General features: G+C 34.3%; 1 protein-coding gene across 3 annotated transcripts in view; it reads left to right on the forward strand.

Moving 5' to 3' along the window:
• LOC126891876 (zinc finger protein 271-like) overlaps positions 1-19237 on the forward strand; it is a 57912-nt gene that overhangs the window by 18267 nt on the left and 20408 nt on the right. The window contains exon 2 of one of the 3 annotated variants that reach the window (XM_050661213.1): positions 9552-15318. The exons of 1 other annotated variant lie outside the window; for it this stretch is intronic. In XM_050661213.1, the coding sequence (XP_050517170.1) occupies positions 9552-11407 (1856 nt within the window). In that variant the 3' untranslated portion in view covers positions 11408-15318. Of the gene's footprint in view, positions 1-5893; positions 9179-9551; positions 15319-19237 lie in introns of those variants that run through there. One more of the 3 variants, XM_050661212.1, reaches the window with a different exon arrangement.

Here is a 19237-nt window from a genome sequence, read left to right on the forward strand (position 1 = left end):
AATTTCACAATTATTGCTTCACCCTGTATAATTATTATTTATACCATTGAATAGCATTTTTTATAGCCTTTTCAATGATGTATCACAAGTAGGGGTTTGCAATTTAAACTTTTTTGGTTGTGATGGGTGGGGCCTAGGGGGTTGATGGGGGTGAGTTCTCTTTCATGTCATTTTAGTTCCCCCTTACTATCCTAGAAACGGTTTCAAGCATTTTTCGATATCAGCTTTTGTTCGTGAGATATAGCCCATTATAAGTTTTAAAATTGACACACTGTATATGCCAGAATATTACACAGGGTGTTCCGAACTTTAAGAAAAAAAAACACCGTATAATTGTTACCAACTGGTATAAAATGACCTTTACCTGTCTAGCAACAATAATATTACATCGATTTTCTTAAATAATAAGGCTGTAAGAATAACGGTGTAATTTGATTGATCACATACTAATAGTAATACTTAAATAAATGTGGAGGCAATTAATTGTATAATATGACTATTTTCAATATGCGGTATCTCGCAAATACCGAGATCCCGTGGGATTGAAAATTGGTAGTCCCGCAAATACCGAGATTGAACTCGGGCTGCGGGATTGGAAGCCCTAATACCACCGGCCGGCGGCCATTGAAATAGCAAAATATATTTAGAAAACACAATTCTGCAGTGGCGGCTCGGCAGAGTCGGCACATTATAGATTTTTTAAATATTTAATTTAATCGGAGTTGATGATATTCGTTTCTGTGAAATAAAAAATATATCTGTGAGATAATACAGACTAAATTTTATTCATTGTTTTTAAAAGACTTCTATCCCGATACGTTAGTTAAGTGATCCCTGTGCGCTGTGCGTAAGAGACTTTTCAAATTAATGATCCTATAGCCATGCACCCGCACCCGATTGCGATTGTGTGAATTCTTATTATTCGCAAAATTAAATTCCAACAGAGGGCGCTCAAAATTTCAAAGATGGACGACAACGCTAGGAAAACAATTAATTTTGTCATTTGAATTCACAGTTCTAAAACGTTAAATTAAAATAATTTACAGGAGTGTTTTGCCAAAGTAACCACTAAGTTTTGCAACTAAGACATCTTATAAGTTAAAGACGACTCAAAATTATGTTTAATCTGTATGCATTCATTAAAATTTGATGCTAACTACTGATTTGTTTTTATGGGCCATTTCACGAATATACGCCTGTTTTGGATTACTTCGACAACGAATATTTTACTGTGCAACATAAGAACAATAAACAACAATGTAATTTGCAATTTACTTTCGTTCTTCTTATTTTGCACAGTAAAATATTCGTTGTCGAAGTAATCCAAAACAATCGTATGTTCGTGGAATAGGGTATACCTTTTTTTCATAAAAAAATCTGGCCCCCGATAATCACACAGCGTTCTAAAAATTATTAATCTATCTTAGGATTTCTAATTTTGTTTTTAATTGAATTAAATAAAAACTGGAAACTTGGAAACTAAGTGGGTGAATTTATTGTATAATAATTGTGTTCTGGAAATTACGAAGTGGTCGGGATATTTTTCATTACAATGTACATTCTATGTACAGAATATATACTACATTTTATTCATTTATTTAATTTTGCAGTCGCTTAAACATTAAAAAATACTACGTTTAATACAAACGTTAAATTAACAAAATGTGTGATTTGGCATTGGTTAATTTAGGTCATTACGTAAAGTATAATAGGAATGAATACTGAGGAACACTGCAATAGATTTTTTAAGTCGAAATTATTGTTAATTACAACATAAACTGACCGCAAATATGTACACAAGTTAATGGCAAAGTCAATGTTTTCCTTGAGTTGATGCTTTTCAATTTCGCCACCAGGCGTCGCCCACTTTGCTGTTCCTCGCCAATAAAGCCCGGCACGGCATGCCGTCCCCAGATCGAGGATTTGCTATATAATAAGAAGCTATGGAATATTAGCCGATAGGCAACCAATTATACATTCTCCGTACTTATTTGAATGGCAAGTACGGCAGCGGGTACCTCTGCCGAGGCCGAGCGGTGATCTGCAAACGGCAGAAAGGCACGTACGTAGCCACGTATTGCCTTGCTGGCGCGCCCGGGATAATTATGAAATAGGTAAGTAGTTTTACGTCGTTTAATTATTAATATTATTATTGATATTGTAATTCTTTTAAGTTGTTAGGAATTACCATTTAGGGGACAGGATGTATCGAAACATTCGTTAAATCAAGTTAATTATAGAGAACAAATAAAATTGTTTAACAAATACGATCTTAAATTTTCTAATTTATTTTCTGACTCGAAGAATATACCGGCTTACCTAAAACAGCACAGAATGAAAGAATCAATTAGTAGTTACATTTTGATCCTTTTCGGTAGAAGTAGACGAAACTACTGATAGAGGTAACATGTCATTCACAAGTATCAATAATTGTTCTTCGATACGCGTTACGTCTAAATTTATGAGAGGTTGTTAGGTTTTCAGACGTGAGTAGAAGCCATAAGACAGAATATATTTTTGGTGTTTTAATTGAAAGGATAGATTAAATTTTTTGATATCAAAAATAAATTGGTAAGGCAAATTTATGACGGGGCTGTCTTGATGTCCAGTGAATTGTATGGTCTCCGGACAAAAGTTAAAACAATTGCACCAGGCAAAACTATTATTTACTCACTGTTATAAGTCATTGACCTCTTTGACTATTCAAAATTTAAAAGTTACGCCAAAGAATTTTCAAAATATCTATTAGACAAGTTCATTAAAAATTATCCATCATTTTTTAATCAAATAAAATAAGAAAATGAATTAACAGTTTTATATTCTGATCCAAATATTTTCGGAAGGTGGGATAAGTTACAGACTATGTATAATTTTATATACTGCAATTCATTAGGTACAACAAACTGTTCCCGAAATTAATAAATTATTGTGCTCAAATGTGGGCAAATTCTGTCTCAAATGAACGGGATTTCTCTTGTCTGAAAAGAGTCAAAACGTATTGTCGAAACACCATGAAACAGGAGAGAATGTCAAACTTGTCTCAAATGTCGATAGAAAAAAACTTTTAAAATCCCTCCAAAACAATAATAAATTTTACAATTACATACATTATAACCCATTTTGCTACTTCGAAACAACATAGACTAGAGTTAATTTATAAACAGGTATAGTTTCTAAATTTATAGGAAAAAAACAAAAAAAAAACAAAAAAATAAAAAAAACTAAAACCAAAGATCTCCTATGAAATTGAAGCCTTTGGAGACAAAACCTTGCCGACCCTGTCCCTAAAGCCAAGAGCCGCCACTGCAATTCTGTTATCCTAAGTAGTATTATAATTTGCCCAAAAAATGTAAAAAATATGGAAAACCACTTTATGCCATCCGTAACACAGGAACCGTTGATGTTAGAACAATTATGCTTAGGACCATTTTCGTTTCAAATTTAATGTAGATGTAGAACATTTTTGTATAGACTATTGGTCATGCTAAACCGCTTACATTTAGAAATATTGATGAAAAACCTACTAATTTACCGACTTCTCCCCTCCCCCTCCCCCCAAAACCAACACTCCAAATGGTGTAACTTTGTACTGAACAATATGTGGACCATATAGAACAATTTGGTGTTGGAGGAAAGCTTTTATTTTGGATGACGGGGTTAGGCCTTTCTTTTTACCAATTATACTGTACTGCCTCCGTAACTTTGGAATCGTTCGGTTTAGAAGAATTATGCATAGGACCTATTTTGTTTTGAATTCAATGTAGAACAGTTTTGTATAGAACATTGTTCACGCTAAACCGCATAGTTTTAGAAATTTTGGCGAAAAACTTAAAAAACTACCAATTTTTCGACTTCTCCTCTATCTCCCTCTCAAACCCGACGCGACGCCCAAAATGATGTAACTTTTTACTGAACATTATTTGGACCATATTAGTCGGAGAGATAGAAGCGGATTTTGTGCGTGATAATTAATATGGAAAAACTATACTGGGATATGTTGAATTAATTGTGTACATGACTGTGTAGTTATAAGGGGTCAAAGTCGCGGATTTTATTATTTTTTTATGACGCTCATGATGGAGATAGTGCACCAAAATTTGGGAATAAGTAGGTCATGACGTAACTAAGTAAAATCTTTAGGGGCGAAACGCTGCGTGGCCGACAAAGGGGTGGGGGTAGGGGTGAATATAAAAAAATATAAAGGGTTTTTTGCGACGTTCTTGATTGAGATAGTGGACCAAAATTTGGGAATAAGTAGATCATGACATTACTAAGTAAAATCCCCAGAGCCGTAAACCAGAGTAGGGGATAAGGGGTAGTTATAAGGGGTCAAAGTCGCCGTTTCTATTATTTTTTTGTGACGCTCATGATCGAGAGAGTGCACCAAAATTTGGGAATAAGTAGGTGATGACGTAACTAAGTAAAATCTCCAGGGGTGGCACGCTGCGTGGCCGACAAAGAGGTAGGGCAGGGGTGAATACAAAAAATATAAGGGGTTTTTTTGCGACGTTCGTGATGGAGGGAGTGTACCAAAATTTGGGAATAAGTAGACCATGACATAACTAAGTAAAATCCTCAGAGCCGGAAATCAGAGTTGGGCATGAGGGTAGTTATAAGGGGTCAAAATCGCCGTTTTTATTATTTTTTTTGTGACGCTCATGATCGAGATAGTGCACCAAAATTTGAGCATAAGTAGGTCATGAGGTAACTAAATACAATCTCCATGAGTGGAACGCTGCGTGGCCGATAAAGGGGTGGGGGTAGCTGTGAATATAATAAATTTAAGGGGTTTTTTGCGACGTGCTAGATTGAGATAGTGCACCAAAATTTGGGAATAAGTAGACCATGACTTAGCTAAGTAAAATCCCAAGAGCCGGAAACCAGAGTTGGGGATGAGGTTAGTTTTAAGGGGTCAAAGTCGCAGTGTGTATTATTTTTTTGTGACCCGGCACAACATTTGTCCCCCACGCAGCGTTCCGCCCCTGGAGATTTTACTTAGTAATGTCATGATCTACTTATTCCCAAATTTTGGTGCACTATCTCCATCATGAGCGCCACAAAAAAAAATAAAAAAACCGCGACTTTTACCCCTTATAACTACCCTCGTCCGCCACTCTGGTTTCCGCCTCGAGGGATATTACTTACTTATGTCATGGTCTACTTATTCCCAAATTTTGGTGCACTATCTCAATCACGAACGTCGCAAAAAACCCCTTATATTTTTTTATATTCACCCCTGCCCCACCCCTTTGTCGGCCACGCAGCGTTCCACTCCTGGAGATTTTACTTAGTTACGTCATGACCTACTTATTCCCAAATTTTGGCGCGCTATCTCGATCATGAGCGTCACAAAAAAAAATAAAAAACAGAACTTTGACCCCTTATAACTACCTTCCTTCCCCACTCTGGTTTCCGGCTCTGGGGATTTTAATTATTTATGTCATGGTCTACTTATACCCAAATTTTGGTGCACTATCTCAATCACGAACGTCGCAAAAAACCCCTTATATTTTTTATACTCACCCCTACCCCCACCCCTTTGTCGGCCACGCAGCGTTGAGCCCCTAGAGATTTTACTTAGGTACGTCATGACCTACTTATTCCCAAATTTTGGTGCACTATCTCGATCATGAGCGTCATAAAAAAAAATAATAAAATCCGCGACTTTGACCCCTTATAACTACGCTCGCCCCCAACTCTGGTTTCCGGCCGTTGGTGAAAGTCATGTACACAACTAATTCAACATATCCCCGTATAGTTTTTCCATATTACTTATCACGCACAAAATCCGCTCTAAGCTCTTAGACTATATAGTACAATTTGGTGTTGGAGGAAAACTTTCACTTTGGATGTCTGGGTTATGCATTTTTGTTGATCAATAATTGTATTTTAGGTAATCTCCAAGATGAAAACAAAATGGAAATTGGGGGGAAACTGATCCAAGATTCATCTTGCAAAGGAAATGACACGAGACGCCAAGCTGAAGAAAAAACACTAAATAAAAACATGGAAGCTGTGACCGGAAAAAGACCTCATAAGTGTGAAATTTGTTTTAAGCAATTTAGTCAAGCAAGTCATTTGAAAAGACATTTGAGAGTGCACACTAGAGAAAAACCTTCAAAACAAACAAAAAAGTGTGTAATTTGTTTTAAACAATTTAGTCAAGCAGGTCATTTCAAACGGCATTTGAGAACACACACTGAAGAAAAACCTTACAAGTGTGAGATTTGTTTTGAGCAGTTTTCTCTAAAACATCATTTGAAAGATCATTTAAGAATGCACACTGGAGAAAAAATTTACAAGAAAATATACAAGTGTGAAATTTGTTTTAAGCAATTTAGTCGTGCAAGTAATTTGAAAATACATTTGAGATTCCACACCGGAGAAAAACCTCATAAGTGCGAGATTTGTTTTAAGCAATTTCGTGAAGCAAGTAAATTGAAAAGACATTTAATGGTGCACACAGGGGAAAAACCTCATAAATGCGAGATTTGTTTTAAGCAATTTAGTCAAGCACATCAAGTCAAACGGCATTTGAAAACACACATTGAAGAAAATTCTTATAAGTGTGAGATTTGTTTTAAGCAATTTAGTCAAGCACATCAAGTCAAACGGCATTTGAAAACACACATTGAAGAAAATTCTTATAAGTGTGAGATTTGTTTTAAGCAATTTAGTAAAGCAGATCTTTTGAAAAGACATTCGAGGGTGCACACTGGGGAAAAACCATACAAGTGCGACATTTGTTTTAAGCAATTTAGTCAAGCGAGTGATTTGAAAAAACATTTAAGAATACATACTGGAGAAAAACCATACAAGTGCAAGATTTGTTTTAAAGAATTTAGTGACTCGAGTAATTTGAAAGGACATTATTTGAGAATGCACACTGAAGAAAAACCTCCAAAACAAATAAAAAAATGTGAGATTTGTTTTAAGGAATTTGGTAAAACAGACCATCTCAAACAGCATTTGAGAATACATACCGGAGAGAAACCTTATAAGTGTGAAATTTGTTTTAAGCAATTTAGTCAAGCAAGTCCGTTGAAAAGTCATTTGATGGTGCATACTGGAGAAAAGCCATACAAGTGCGAGATTTGTTTTAAGCAATTTAGTCAAGCACATCAAGTCAAACGGCATTTGAAAACACACATTGAAGAAAATTCTTATAAGTGTGAGATTTGTTTTAAGCAATTTAGTCAAGCACATCAAGTCAAACGGCATTTGAAAACACACATTGAAGAAAATTCTTATAAGTGTGAGATTTGTTTTAAGCAATTTAGTAAAGCAGATCTTTTGAAAAGACATTCGAGGGTGCACACTGGGGAAAAACCATACAAGTGCGACATTTGTTTTAAGCAATTTAGTCAAGCGAGTGATTTGAAAAAACATTTAAGAATACATACTGGAGAAAAACCATACAAGTGCGAGATTTGTTTTAAAGAATTTAGTGACTCGAGTAATTTGAAAGGACATTATTTGAGAATGCACACTGAAGAAAAACCTCCAAAACAAATAAAAAAATGTGAGATTTGTTTTAAGGAATTTGGTAAAACAGACCATCTCAAACAGCATTTGAGAATACATACCGGAGAGAAACCTTATAAGTGTAAAATTTGTTTTAAGCAATTTAGTCAAGCAAGTCCGTTGAAAAGCCATTTGATGGTGCATACTGGAGAAAAGCCATACAAGTGCGAGATTTGTTTTAAGCGATTTAGTCGAGCAAGTGATTTGAAAAGACATTTGAGGGTACACACTGGGGAAAATTTACAAGTATTAGATACATTTTAAACAGTTTTCTGTGAAAAGTATGTTAGAATAATATTTCAGATTGCACCTTGAAAAATGTCTTTTAATAGTACAGTGGAACCTCGATAACTCGGATTAATCGGGACCGCGGCCGATCCGGGTTATCGAAAATCCGAGATAGCCGGAGAATATGGTAAAAATTAATAAAATACGGTATACTTACAGATAAACTCCGTTAGAATTGAAATAACATGAAATATATTTATAAGTATGCACAGTACCTACTCATTAAAATTACTAAAAAAAACACCAAACACAAACGTAAGCAAACGGAAGCGAACAATACAAGACACACAATACAGTCACAACGATGTAATGTTATTTAAGAACAGTGAAAACCAAAGACCATTGTTTATAAAAGAATTTTTTAAATAGTCTTTCCTAAACAATGCTAAGACAGCTTGAAATAAAAAGGAATAGGTATTTTTACTAGACAGGTGGCTGTTGTTTCTGCGGCGTGTGCTATGAGTCATTTTTAATATCGTATAGTACACATTATCTCTCAAATATTATATTACATACATTTTTATTGTTGAAAGGTTTGTCTGATAATTAACTATTTTGATGGGAAATAAGCCACAATTAAATTGAAAAATACAAAATATTGCAAATCAAAATGTTTATCTGATGAAAATCGGTCCGGGTTATCGGGGGCCGACTTATCGGGGTTCCACTGTATACATATTATGCATCGAGCATTTAACGATGTAAGACTAATGACGAAAGACAACAAAAAACTGGATACAGCAAGCACAAGACAGAACACTTTGGAGACAAATAGGGGTGGCATATGTCCAACAGTGGATTGAGAGAGTCTGATAATGATGATTTAATGATGATCATTATGGTGCAAGTATGAAGGATGTGCTATAAGCCGCGGAACAGGGATTATCATATAGAATACGAGCATCATAATGACATGACAATTGAACGCTAGTTGTATACATGATTTTGGAAGTTATACTTCTTTAGGCCCGGTGGGGGTGAATTTTAATATGAAAATCCTTAGTGCCGGACGCAGGCGCATTATACATTTGCTCTGATTGGGTGTTCAAATGACATGTCAAAAATTATCCAATATGGCGGATGTAGCGCAGCGTTGGTGGTTTGTTGTGGTTATGGCTGTTGTGTTTTAAAATATGTGAGAAGAGAAACAACAGACAAAAGTTAGTTAATAGTTATACTGGCTTTTTAAATAGTTTTCGTATAAATTTTTTATCTTTTTGAAGTTATACTTCTTTACGATCGAGGGTGAAATTTTATAATTCCCTGGCGCATGCGCAGACAGACAGTGTCAGGGACAGACGCGTTGCTAATCTTTCAAATTATGTATGTATCAGCGTAAATAAGTCATTAAAAGAATATATTAGTGTTCTTCTTCTTCTTCCTTCTTGTATGTAGGCTTTTTGTTTAGAAAGCTTTATTAACAATGCATGGAATGCAAGATTGTTAACATTTGACTGTCAATCACTAAATGAATCCTGATTACAAATGGCGCGCAACGACGTAATGCCATTGACTGAAAGAACAGTATAAGCGTTGCACGTATATGGTTCTTTCACTCACCTACCAAATTGTCGTGTGGATATTGAATCGTAGAGAGTTGTGTTTATACTGTTCTTTTGCCCAGTGATGCATTAACCTTTTTAACGTACTTTGGCTATCTCAGTTCAAAATGTCGTTTTTGACGTTTATATTGTTCTTTCACTCACCGATTCAATTGTATCATACTATTTGTATTTTAGGTAATCTCCAAGATGAAAACAAAATGGAAATTGGGGAGAAACTCATCCAAGATTCATCTTGCAAAGGAAATGACACGGGGCGCCAAACTGAAGAAAAAACACTAAATAAAAACATGGAAGCTGTGACTGGAAAAAGACCTCATAAGTGTGAAATTTGTTTTAAGCGATTTAGTCAAGCAAGTGATTTGAAAAGACATTTGAGAGTGCACACTAGAGAAAAACCTCCGAAACAAACAAAAAAGTGCGAGATTTGTTTTAAACAATTTAGTCAAGCAAGCGATTTCAAACGGCATTTGAGAACACACACTAAAGAAAAACCTTACAAGTGTGAGATTTGTTTTAAGCGGTTTTCTCTAAAACATCATTTGAAAGGTCATTTGAGAGTGCACACTGGAGAAAAACCTTACAAGTGCAAGATTTGTTTTAAACAGTTTAGTCAAGCAGGTGATTTGAAGAAACATTTGAGAGTGCACACTGGAGAAAAACCTTACAAGTGCGAGATTTGTTTTAAGAAATTTAGTCAAGCCGGTCATTTGAAAGGACATATGAGATTCCACACCGGAGAAAAACCTCATAAGTGCGAGATCTGTTTCAAGCAATTTAGTAAAGAGGTTAATTTGAAAAGTCATTGGAGAGTGCACACTGGAGAAAAACCTCATAAGTGTGAAATTTGTTCTAAGCAATTTAGTAAAGCAGATGTTTTGAAAATACATTTGAGGGTGCACACTGGGGAAAAACCATACAAGTGCGACATTTGTTTTAAGCAATTTAGTCAAGCAAATGATTTGAAAATACATTTGAGAGTGCACACTGGAGAAAAACCTTACAAGTGTGAGATTTGTTTTAAGCAATTTAGTAATTCAAGTCATTTGAAAAAACATTTGAGATTACACACAGGGGAAAAACCTCATAAGTGCGAGATTTGTTTTAAACAATTTCGTGAAGCAAGTAATTTGAAAGTACATTTGAGAGTGCACACTGGAGAAACACCTTATAAGTGTGAGATCTGTTTTAAACAATTTCGTCAAGCTTGTGTTTTGAAAAAACATTTGAAAGTGCACACTGGAGAAGAACCTTACAAGTGTGAGATTTGTTTTAAGCAATTTAGTAATTCAAGTCATTTGAAAAAACATTTGAGATTACACACAGGGGAAAAACCTCATAAGTGCGAGATTTGTTTTAAACAATTTCGTGAAGCAAGTAATTTGAAAGTACATTTGAGAGTGCACACTGGAGAAACACCTTATAAGTGTGAGATCTGTTTTAAACAATTTCGTCAAGCTTGTGTTTTGAAAAAACATTTGAAAGTGCACACTGGAGAAGAACCTTACAAGTGTGAGATTTGTTTTAAGCAATTTAGTCAAGCAAGTACTTTGAAAATACATTTGAGGGTGCACTCTGGGGAAACACTTCATAAGTGCGAGATTTGTTTTAAGCAATTTAGTAAAGAAGGTAATTTCAAACGCCATTTGGAAACACACTCTGAAGAAAATCCTTACACGTGCGAGATTTGTTTTAAGCAGTTTATTACAGAAAGTCTTTTGAAAAGACATTCGAGGGTGCACACTGGGGAAAAACCATACAAGTGCGACATTTGTTTTAAACAATTTAGTCAAGCAAATGATTTGAAAAAACATTTAAGAATACATACCGGAGAAAAACCATACAAGTGCGAGATTTGTTTTAAGCAATTTAGTCAAGCAAATGATTTGAAAAAACATTTAAGAATACATACTGGAGAAAAACCATACAAGTGCGAGATTTGTTTTAAAGAATTTAGTGACTCAAGTAATTTGAAAGTACATTTGAGAATGCACACTGGAGAAAAACCTCCAAAACAAATAAAAAAAATGTGAGATTTGTTTTAAGGAATTTGGTAAAACAGGTAATCTCAAACAGCATTTGAGAATACATACTGGAGTGTGAAAGTGTGAAATTTGTTTTAAGCAATTTATTCAAGCAAGTCAGTTGAAAAGACATTTGACAGTCCATACTGGAGAAAATCCATACAAGTGCGACATTTGTTTTAAGCAATTTAGTCAAGCAAATGATTTGAAAAAACATTTAAGAATACATACTGGAGAAAAACCATACAAGTGCGAGATTTGTTTTAAAGAATTTAGTGACTCAAGTAATTTGAAAGTACATTTGAGAATGCACACTGCACAAAAACCTCCAAAACAAATAAAAAAATGTGAGATTTGTTTTAAGCAATTTAGTAAAACAGATCATTTGAAACAGCATTTAAGAATACATACTGGAGAGAAACCTTATAAGTGTGAAATTTGTTTTAAGCAATTTAGTCAAGCAAGTCAGTTGAAAAGACATTTGACAGTCCATACTGGAGAAAAGCCATACAAGTGCGAGATTTGTTTTAAGCAATTTCGTCAAGCACATAGTTTGAAAAGACATTTGATGGTGCACACTGGGGAAAATTTACAAGTGTGAGATTTGTTTTAAGCAGTTTTCTGTGAAAAGTATCTTAAAATAACATTTTAGATTGCCTAATGAAAAATTTCGTTTAATAGTATACATATTATGCGACGATCATTTAGGACTGCACTCCACTTGCGATTTTAGTCGCGCGATTGTTTTGTCGCGAATATTGAACACATTGTTTCAAATACGAGTCAATCCATTTGCGACTAAATAATCACAGCGACTAAAAAAAACGCTTTTTACCGCGACGCGATTGCCGCTCGATCGAAATGGATCATACGGACCAGCATAGGCATGCATCATAATTATTTCATATACCTATTTATATACCATATACCAGTTAACTTCTAATCAGCGGAAGTGACAGTTGATTCATAGAAACACAGTTATACCCTATTCCACGAACATACGCCAGTTTTGGATTACTTCGACAACGAATATTTTACTGTGCAAAATAAGAAGAACGAAAGTAAATTGCAAATTACATTGTTGTTTATTGGAATAATTATTAGCGCCATTTACTTTTGTACTTCTTATGTTGCACAGTAAAATATTCGTTGTCGAAGTAATCCAAAACAGGCGTATGTTCGTGGAATGGCCCATACATGATATTGTTAATATAAATATTTTGTCCAGACTTGTTGGATGAGTTCAGATAAATTCAGCAATTCTACAATTTGTGGAACAAGATACAAATGTATAATGTATACGATCTCGCAAACAAGACAAATGTCCGTGAATTTTTTAATAAATGGATTCGGTGTATAAATAAAAAAAGATGCAATTTTAAAAATTTTTATTCCAAAATTAATGCATTTTGACTAAAACAATTGTTCCATTCACTCAGGGGAAAGGCGCAAAATGTCGCCTGTCAAAATTTTGAATGTGTTTTAAATGTACAGTGCGTCCATAAAGTAACGGACAAATTCATTATTTCCTAAACCCGTGACTTTAAGGAAAAATTCCGAAACAGGTCGATTTTTATTTTTAAATTGCAATATTTTGGCATATACACACACCCAAACTTATATGGAATCACCATGTATTTCAAAGTAATATTTATTTCTTTTGAAAAAACTTGTTATTGTTGCGAAGATTAAAGGTTTTTATTGAAAATAAACAAATATATAAGACAATCGGATAGTACAGCCCGGTACGGTATAGATTATTTGCTTGAGTTGCAAGTTTAACGAAAATAAATAAACTAACTTTTGCGTCCAAAAACGAAAATATGCCTCATGTAGGGTTATAGAACTTACAACGAGGAAAGATTATTGGTCTTGTGGAGAAAGTAATGTTCTCAGATGGACATAGCTGCAGAGCTAGGCGCAATACAGGGCGTTCTGTCCAAAACATATGCTAGGTAACAGGAACTAGGAAAGCTCAAAAATAAACCAAGGGAAAGTCGCTAAAAGTAATAACGGCTCTCCACAATCGTTTAATTATCTAATCAGCTGGAAGACACCCAACCATGTCTCACCAGCAGCTTCAAAGGCAGCTTTTGGAAGGTACAGGTGTAACTGTTTCAGTTGAAACGATAAGAAGAAGAGTTCGTACCAAGAAGTATACACCAGCAGACAGTTATGGGTTCCCGATTTATCCAGGCAGCACAAGATTGATCGCCTAAATTGGTGTCTTCACCACCAAAACTGGAACATTGAGAAATTACAAAATGTGCTATTCTCAAAAACAGTCAGGATTTAATGTAATCAGATGGAAAATCAGGTGACCCACGAAATCGTGTACTTAGAGGTCGAGGAAGACAAGCAAGAACGAAAACTGTCAGATCTGTTCACAAATATACAAGGGGAAGTGTAATGTTCTAGAGAGGAATTGTGATCCGTAAAAAAACTCCTTTAATTTTCATCCAATCAACTTTAACTGCTCACAGGTATGTTGATAACCTGTAGTCAGGCTCTGGAGAGGTGCAACAGGAGAAAATTTAATTTTATTGCATGATAATGGACCTCTACATACCATTAGAGTGACTAAAGGCATCATTGAAGCAGAAGGTATCCCTTGTTTGTAGTGGTCTGCTTGCTCATCCGAGCTTAATCCTATAGAGTATTTGTGGAATATGCTTAAAAGAAAAATTAGAGCTCGCCGGGATAATCCACAAAACACCGCACGGCTAGTACAAGCTGCTTTTAAAGGATGGAGCAACCTACCACAACAAAATGTTGATAATTTGATTAGGAGCGTACCCACGCAAACTGAAGCTTGCATAAGGACTAGAGGTGATAACACTGACTACCACAAAATACAAAAAAATAAATAAAACAAGTTAAACGTTATTCGTTTTACATTGAAATTTTGTATGCTATTGACTTTAAAACAACCACTTTCAATTTGTTTGTTAAATACTTTATTGTTTTATTTAATTGTTATGTATTTGTTATTAAATTGCTTTAGAATGAATATTGTTTGACTTCGTTTGTTCGTTTTTTCAAATTCGCACGGAATAGTAAGAAATATCAGATGATTCCATATAAGTTTGGGTGTGTGTATATCATACTAGTGACGTCATCCATCTGGGCTTGATAACGTAATCGATGAATTTTTTAAATGAGAATAGGGGTCATGTGATAGCTCAATTGCAAGGGTATGTAATTCTCTATTTATTAATACAAACAATAACATAATTATTTGTAGGGGGTGTCCAAAAATATTTTTATAATTCAATTAATTGAGACAATGTATGTAACTTATTTCATTCAAAATTCGTTTTACTTTTGTCAGGAAACAGAAATACATGTGCATGTTTATTTGACAAATAATAAATATTGCTTTTCGCTTAAATTTAATGTTAGAGTTACCACCCACCTGCCTCTTGGAAGTATAACATTACGCTTAAGCGAAAATCAATTATTATTTTTTAAATAAAACATTTTTATGTTTTCGGGCACGAATAAAATATATTTATAATTAAACAAATTACATACATGCATCTTTTTGTACCAATTAATTTAATTTAAAAAACGTTTTTTGGACACCCTGTATAAATAATTATATTAATGTTTACCGTTTACTTCTCTCCCGAAGCATAAGAGCGATAACACAAGTAGTTTCGATGTTATCCATTGCAAGACTGATGTAATCAGCGTTGCCAGGCCCAAAAAATTTATTTCCCCAAATTGTGTTTTAAAAGTTGCCAGATTTTCAACAGAATTCCCCAGATTTAAAGGTTTGTTACGCACATGCGCAATAACGAAAATTGCTGCGCAGTTACACATTTTCCGTTACTGCGCATACTCGTAACCGTTCATGAACGGTTTTGTATCGAGTTGGATAAACCTAGTTATAGTATTTTTACTACAAAAGCGATATTACGTAGGTCAAAATTTTTGACGTAAGAGAACTGTCAAAACATTAGATTGTGACTTTTCATTATTGCCATGTTTATTATAAACATGGCAATAATGAAAAGTCACATTTTAATGTTTTGACAGTTCTCTTACGTCAAAAATTTTGACCTACGTAACATCGCTTTTGTAGTAAAAATACTATAGTTCAGTTTTTAACAATTCTTCTCCTACATGTATGCAACCCGTGTTGCGGTGTGTGTTGCCTGCCATGTAGGCACCCCATAGGGAATTCACAGATGTAAGTCGGGAACCCCGGACCTACACAGGTGTTCATAATAGATGACAAAGCGAGAGCATGACAGAGTCAGGGAACCCCAGACAATATCATTGTTCGCGGTAGTCACAATTCACCAAACTGTATTGAGTGTGACCTATGTGGAATCAGTCACCACGATCTTGTCGTTGTAAAACATTTAATATTCACATAATTACTGGACTTTCTAAAATAACTATTTTTTACTAAATTTAATAACATATTTTAGCCAGTTTGATTTCCCCAGATATTAGTCATTTTAAAAAAGTTTTTCCCCACTCCCCAAAGTTTATCAATTTTCCCCAGTTCTGGAGAAAAATCCCCAGACCTGGCATCCCTGGATGTAATTCTGCGACTTAAAAATCGCAAGTGGAGGCACCCACCACTCCCACCAGATTTTCTGCGACAGCGATTTTTTAGTCGCCGCGACTGCAAATCGCAAGTGGAGTCCAGCGCTTAACGATGATCATTATGATGCAAGTATGAGGGATGCGCTATTGGGACCGTGCAAGTTCGGCAAAGCGACACCTGTTTTCTACTCTCAGCATTATTATTCGCACTTTTAATTATATTGGCCAATTATATTAGTCCTGGTTACCGGATAATTGTCAAGGCCATAGTCCAAAAAATAATAAGAAAAAAAAGATTCCGGTTATGCTATTAAAACGTAAACAATTGTATGTAGTAAATAAAATTGGTTATTAAAATGCAGTACTGCAAGCAAAATACAATTAATTAAATTTACCTTTATACAGTTGAGTCCGCGAGTCTTTACCCGTGCGTCATCATTTAAAGCATACGAAATAAGTCGGAAATCTATTTCATGCAACAACAAGTGACAGAAAGTGGCTGCTGTTCCGAATACGGGTTTTATTATAAAATTTGACGTTATCAAATATATAGAATGTCAAATGTAAATTTTGCTTCAAAATTTTTGTGCAGAATTACAGCTACATTTGAAGTAGCTTAATATATTTTTTTTATTATTATTGAGTAATAAATATATAAACAATTTATAAGAAAATTCAATAACATATTTTATTTTTGTTATTTTATTCACTTTGACGGAAACCTAAACACAATAATTTCTTTACTGTGTGAATGACGTTAGCTTTGTATGTTTTAAATATTAATTGCCAAAAATATAATTATTTACCTTAAAAGTTCAAAGCCCAATATAAAATTAGTTGTAAAAACAACTGTTTGTGTAATATAAATAAATTTCAAAACGAAAAAATTCGACAAAAACTGCAAAATATTCAACTGACTGACAGCCACAAAAGTAAACAAAGCAGAAACGTCAAACAATTTGTGCTTAAAATATGAAAACATACCGAATCGTCTTTTTTGTACCTATCTCTTTTCAATGCACTAGTCTAGATGGTTCATATAAATAACATGTGTTTTTACTTAATAACAAACGGCAGCTGGTTTGTCATGAGTTTCATGCGTGGAAGAGAATGATGCTAGATAAAAAGTAAGTGTTTTATCTCGCCAGGTATTAATGACGCACGGGTAAAGACTCGCGCACTCAACTGTACACTCAGGTGCAAAAAAATCGATCCACTAAAAATTTGGTCATTTTTGAAGTTTCGAATTTCCTAAACATATTGTTGGATTTAACTGATTTTTTTACCACGTTATAGCCTTATTCATTGACAATATCGCTGTAATAATATTGTTGCTAGATAGTCAAACTGTCATTGTATACCGGGTGTACGAATCAAACTGTGCCTTTTTCTCAAAGTTCGCATCACCCTGTGGACTATTCTAACATTTATAAAATACTGAAATTAAAACCTAACTATTGGGACCGTGCAAGTTCGGCAAAGCGACCTCTATTTCTACGCTGTGTACTTTTATTCGCACTTTTAATTATATTGGCCAATTATATTAGTCCTGGTTGCTGGATAATTGTCAAGACCATAGTCCAAAAAAATAATCAGAAGAAAAAATAAGATGCAGGTTATGTTTAGCAAACGTAAACAATTGTATGTATTAAATAAAATCAGTTAGTAAAATGCAGTACTGCAAGCAAAATACAATTAATTAAATTTACCTTTATATAATAATTGCATATCATATCAATATTCTGGAGCAATATATAATTTTTTTGCGTCAATGACAGAAGGTATGAAATATACGTCAATTTGACAATTTCAATTGACAATATGAATTATTTAAGATAGTTGCAATATTTCTCCGCGACTCGCGCACGGTCGTTTCTCGTTTCCCTTTCCAAGTACTTGCACACCGCGAATAGCCCCAGGTTTTCTTAACATTTTGTCTTTCGATTCATTCGCTTATATTGGATAATGAAAAAGTTAGGTACTTTAACAACTGGCCATGTTCGTCATCAGTACAGGGTGTTTCTAAATAAGTGTGACAAGCTTTAGGGGGTAATTTTACATGAGAAAATAATCACAATTTGCTTTATAATCATAATGTCCGCAAACGCTTCGTTTCCGAGATACGGGATGTTCAATATTTTTTACAAACTGACGATTTATTTATTGCTTTAAAACCAGTTGAGATATGCAAATCAAATTTGGTGGGTTTTAAGACGTAGTTATTGCACATTTTTTGACATACAATTAAGAATTTTATATTCACCATTGGCGTGCGTACGGGTAATATTATGGGTCATAATATTACCCACTGCACACAAGCGATTTTTATTGGACACTGCACACAAGCGAAACAGGGAATGTGATATAGAATACGAGCATCATAATAACATGACAATTAAACGTTAGTTGTATACATGCTTTTTTTATTCATTTATTTTGTAACAAACAAATTAAGTAGTTATGTGATTAAATTAATTATTTTCTAGATTTATGTTATACAATTTATATGTTGAATGTTACAATTATTAAACTGAATTTGAGGTTAAGTTTTCTATATTCCTATCGTATCGAAGCATATGATCTCATCTCACTATCCTTCTTATACTTGTTGTAGATCTGTCGATCTGTTAATTCCGACGTTGAAGTATTTCTTCATTCTAGTTTTAGTTCTCGTGTGAGTCGGACGTGTCAATAGCCGGTGCTGACGAGTAATCTAAACGCTTTACTAATACGAATAATAAGTATCGATAATTATTAAAATAATATATAGACTAATAACTCGCGTTTTTGTTTCTATTTTTTAATTAAATGAGTGCGGACACGGGCGGTAAACCGCCCCCTGAACCTGATGGACCTCCCAATACCACCCTTAGTAGTCCAGATGTTGAAATGGAATCCCCTAGCAATTTTAAAGGTTTTAGTAAGGCTGAACTCAACCAAACTGTAAGTACTTCCGATCCTATTAAATCTAACGATGACAAACAAAAAGAAATTTTTAAGTATACCATAAATAACCGTGGACCGTTCCATATATATGTTGAAAATAAAGATAGCGATCTTAAAGGTAAACTTAATGCATTAAAAATTGTGACATTATTCTTACAAAATTCCCAGAATTAGATAATAAAATAATTAGTATCGATACAATTGGCAGAAATAAATTAAGAATTAAATTTACGGATTCTAAAAACGCTAATTACCTTATCGACAAGAAAGACGATCCGGTTTTTGTTAAAAACAATTTGGATGTTTATATACCTAAATTTATTATTATTAGAC

Source organism: Diabrotica virgifera, chromosome 9, assembly GCF_917563875.1.
Source record: "Diabrotica virgifera virgifera chromosome 9, PGI_DIABVI_V3a".
In the NCBI taxonomy this organism is placed as follows: domain Eukaryota; kingdom Metazoa; phylum Arthropoda; class Insecta; order Coleoptera; family Chrysomelidae; genus Diabrotica; species Diabrotica virgifera.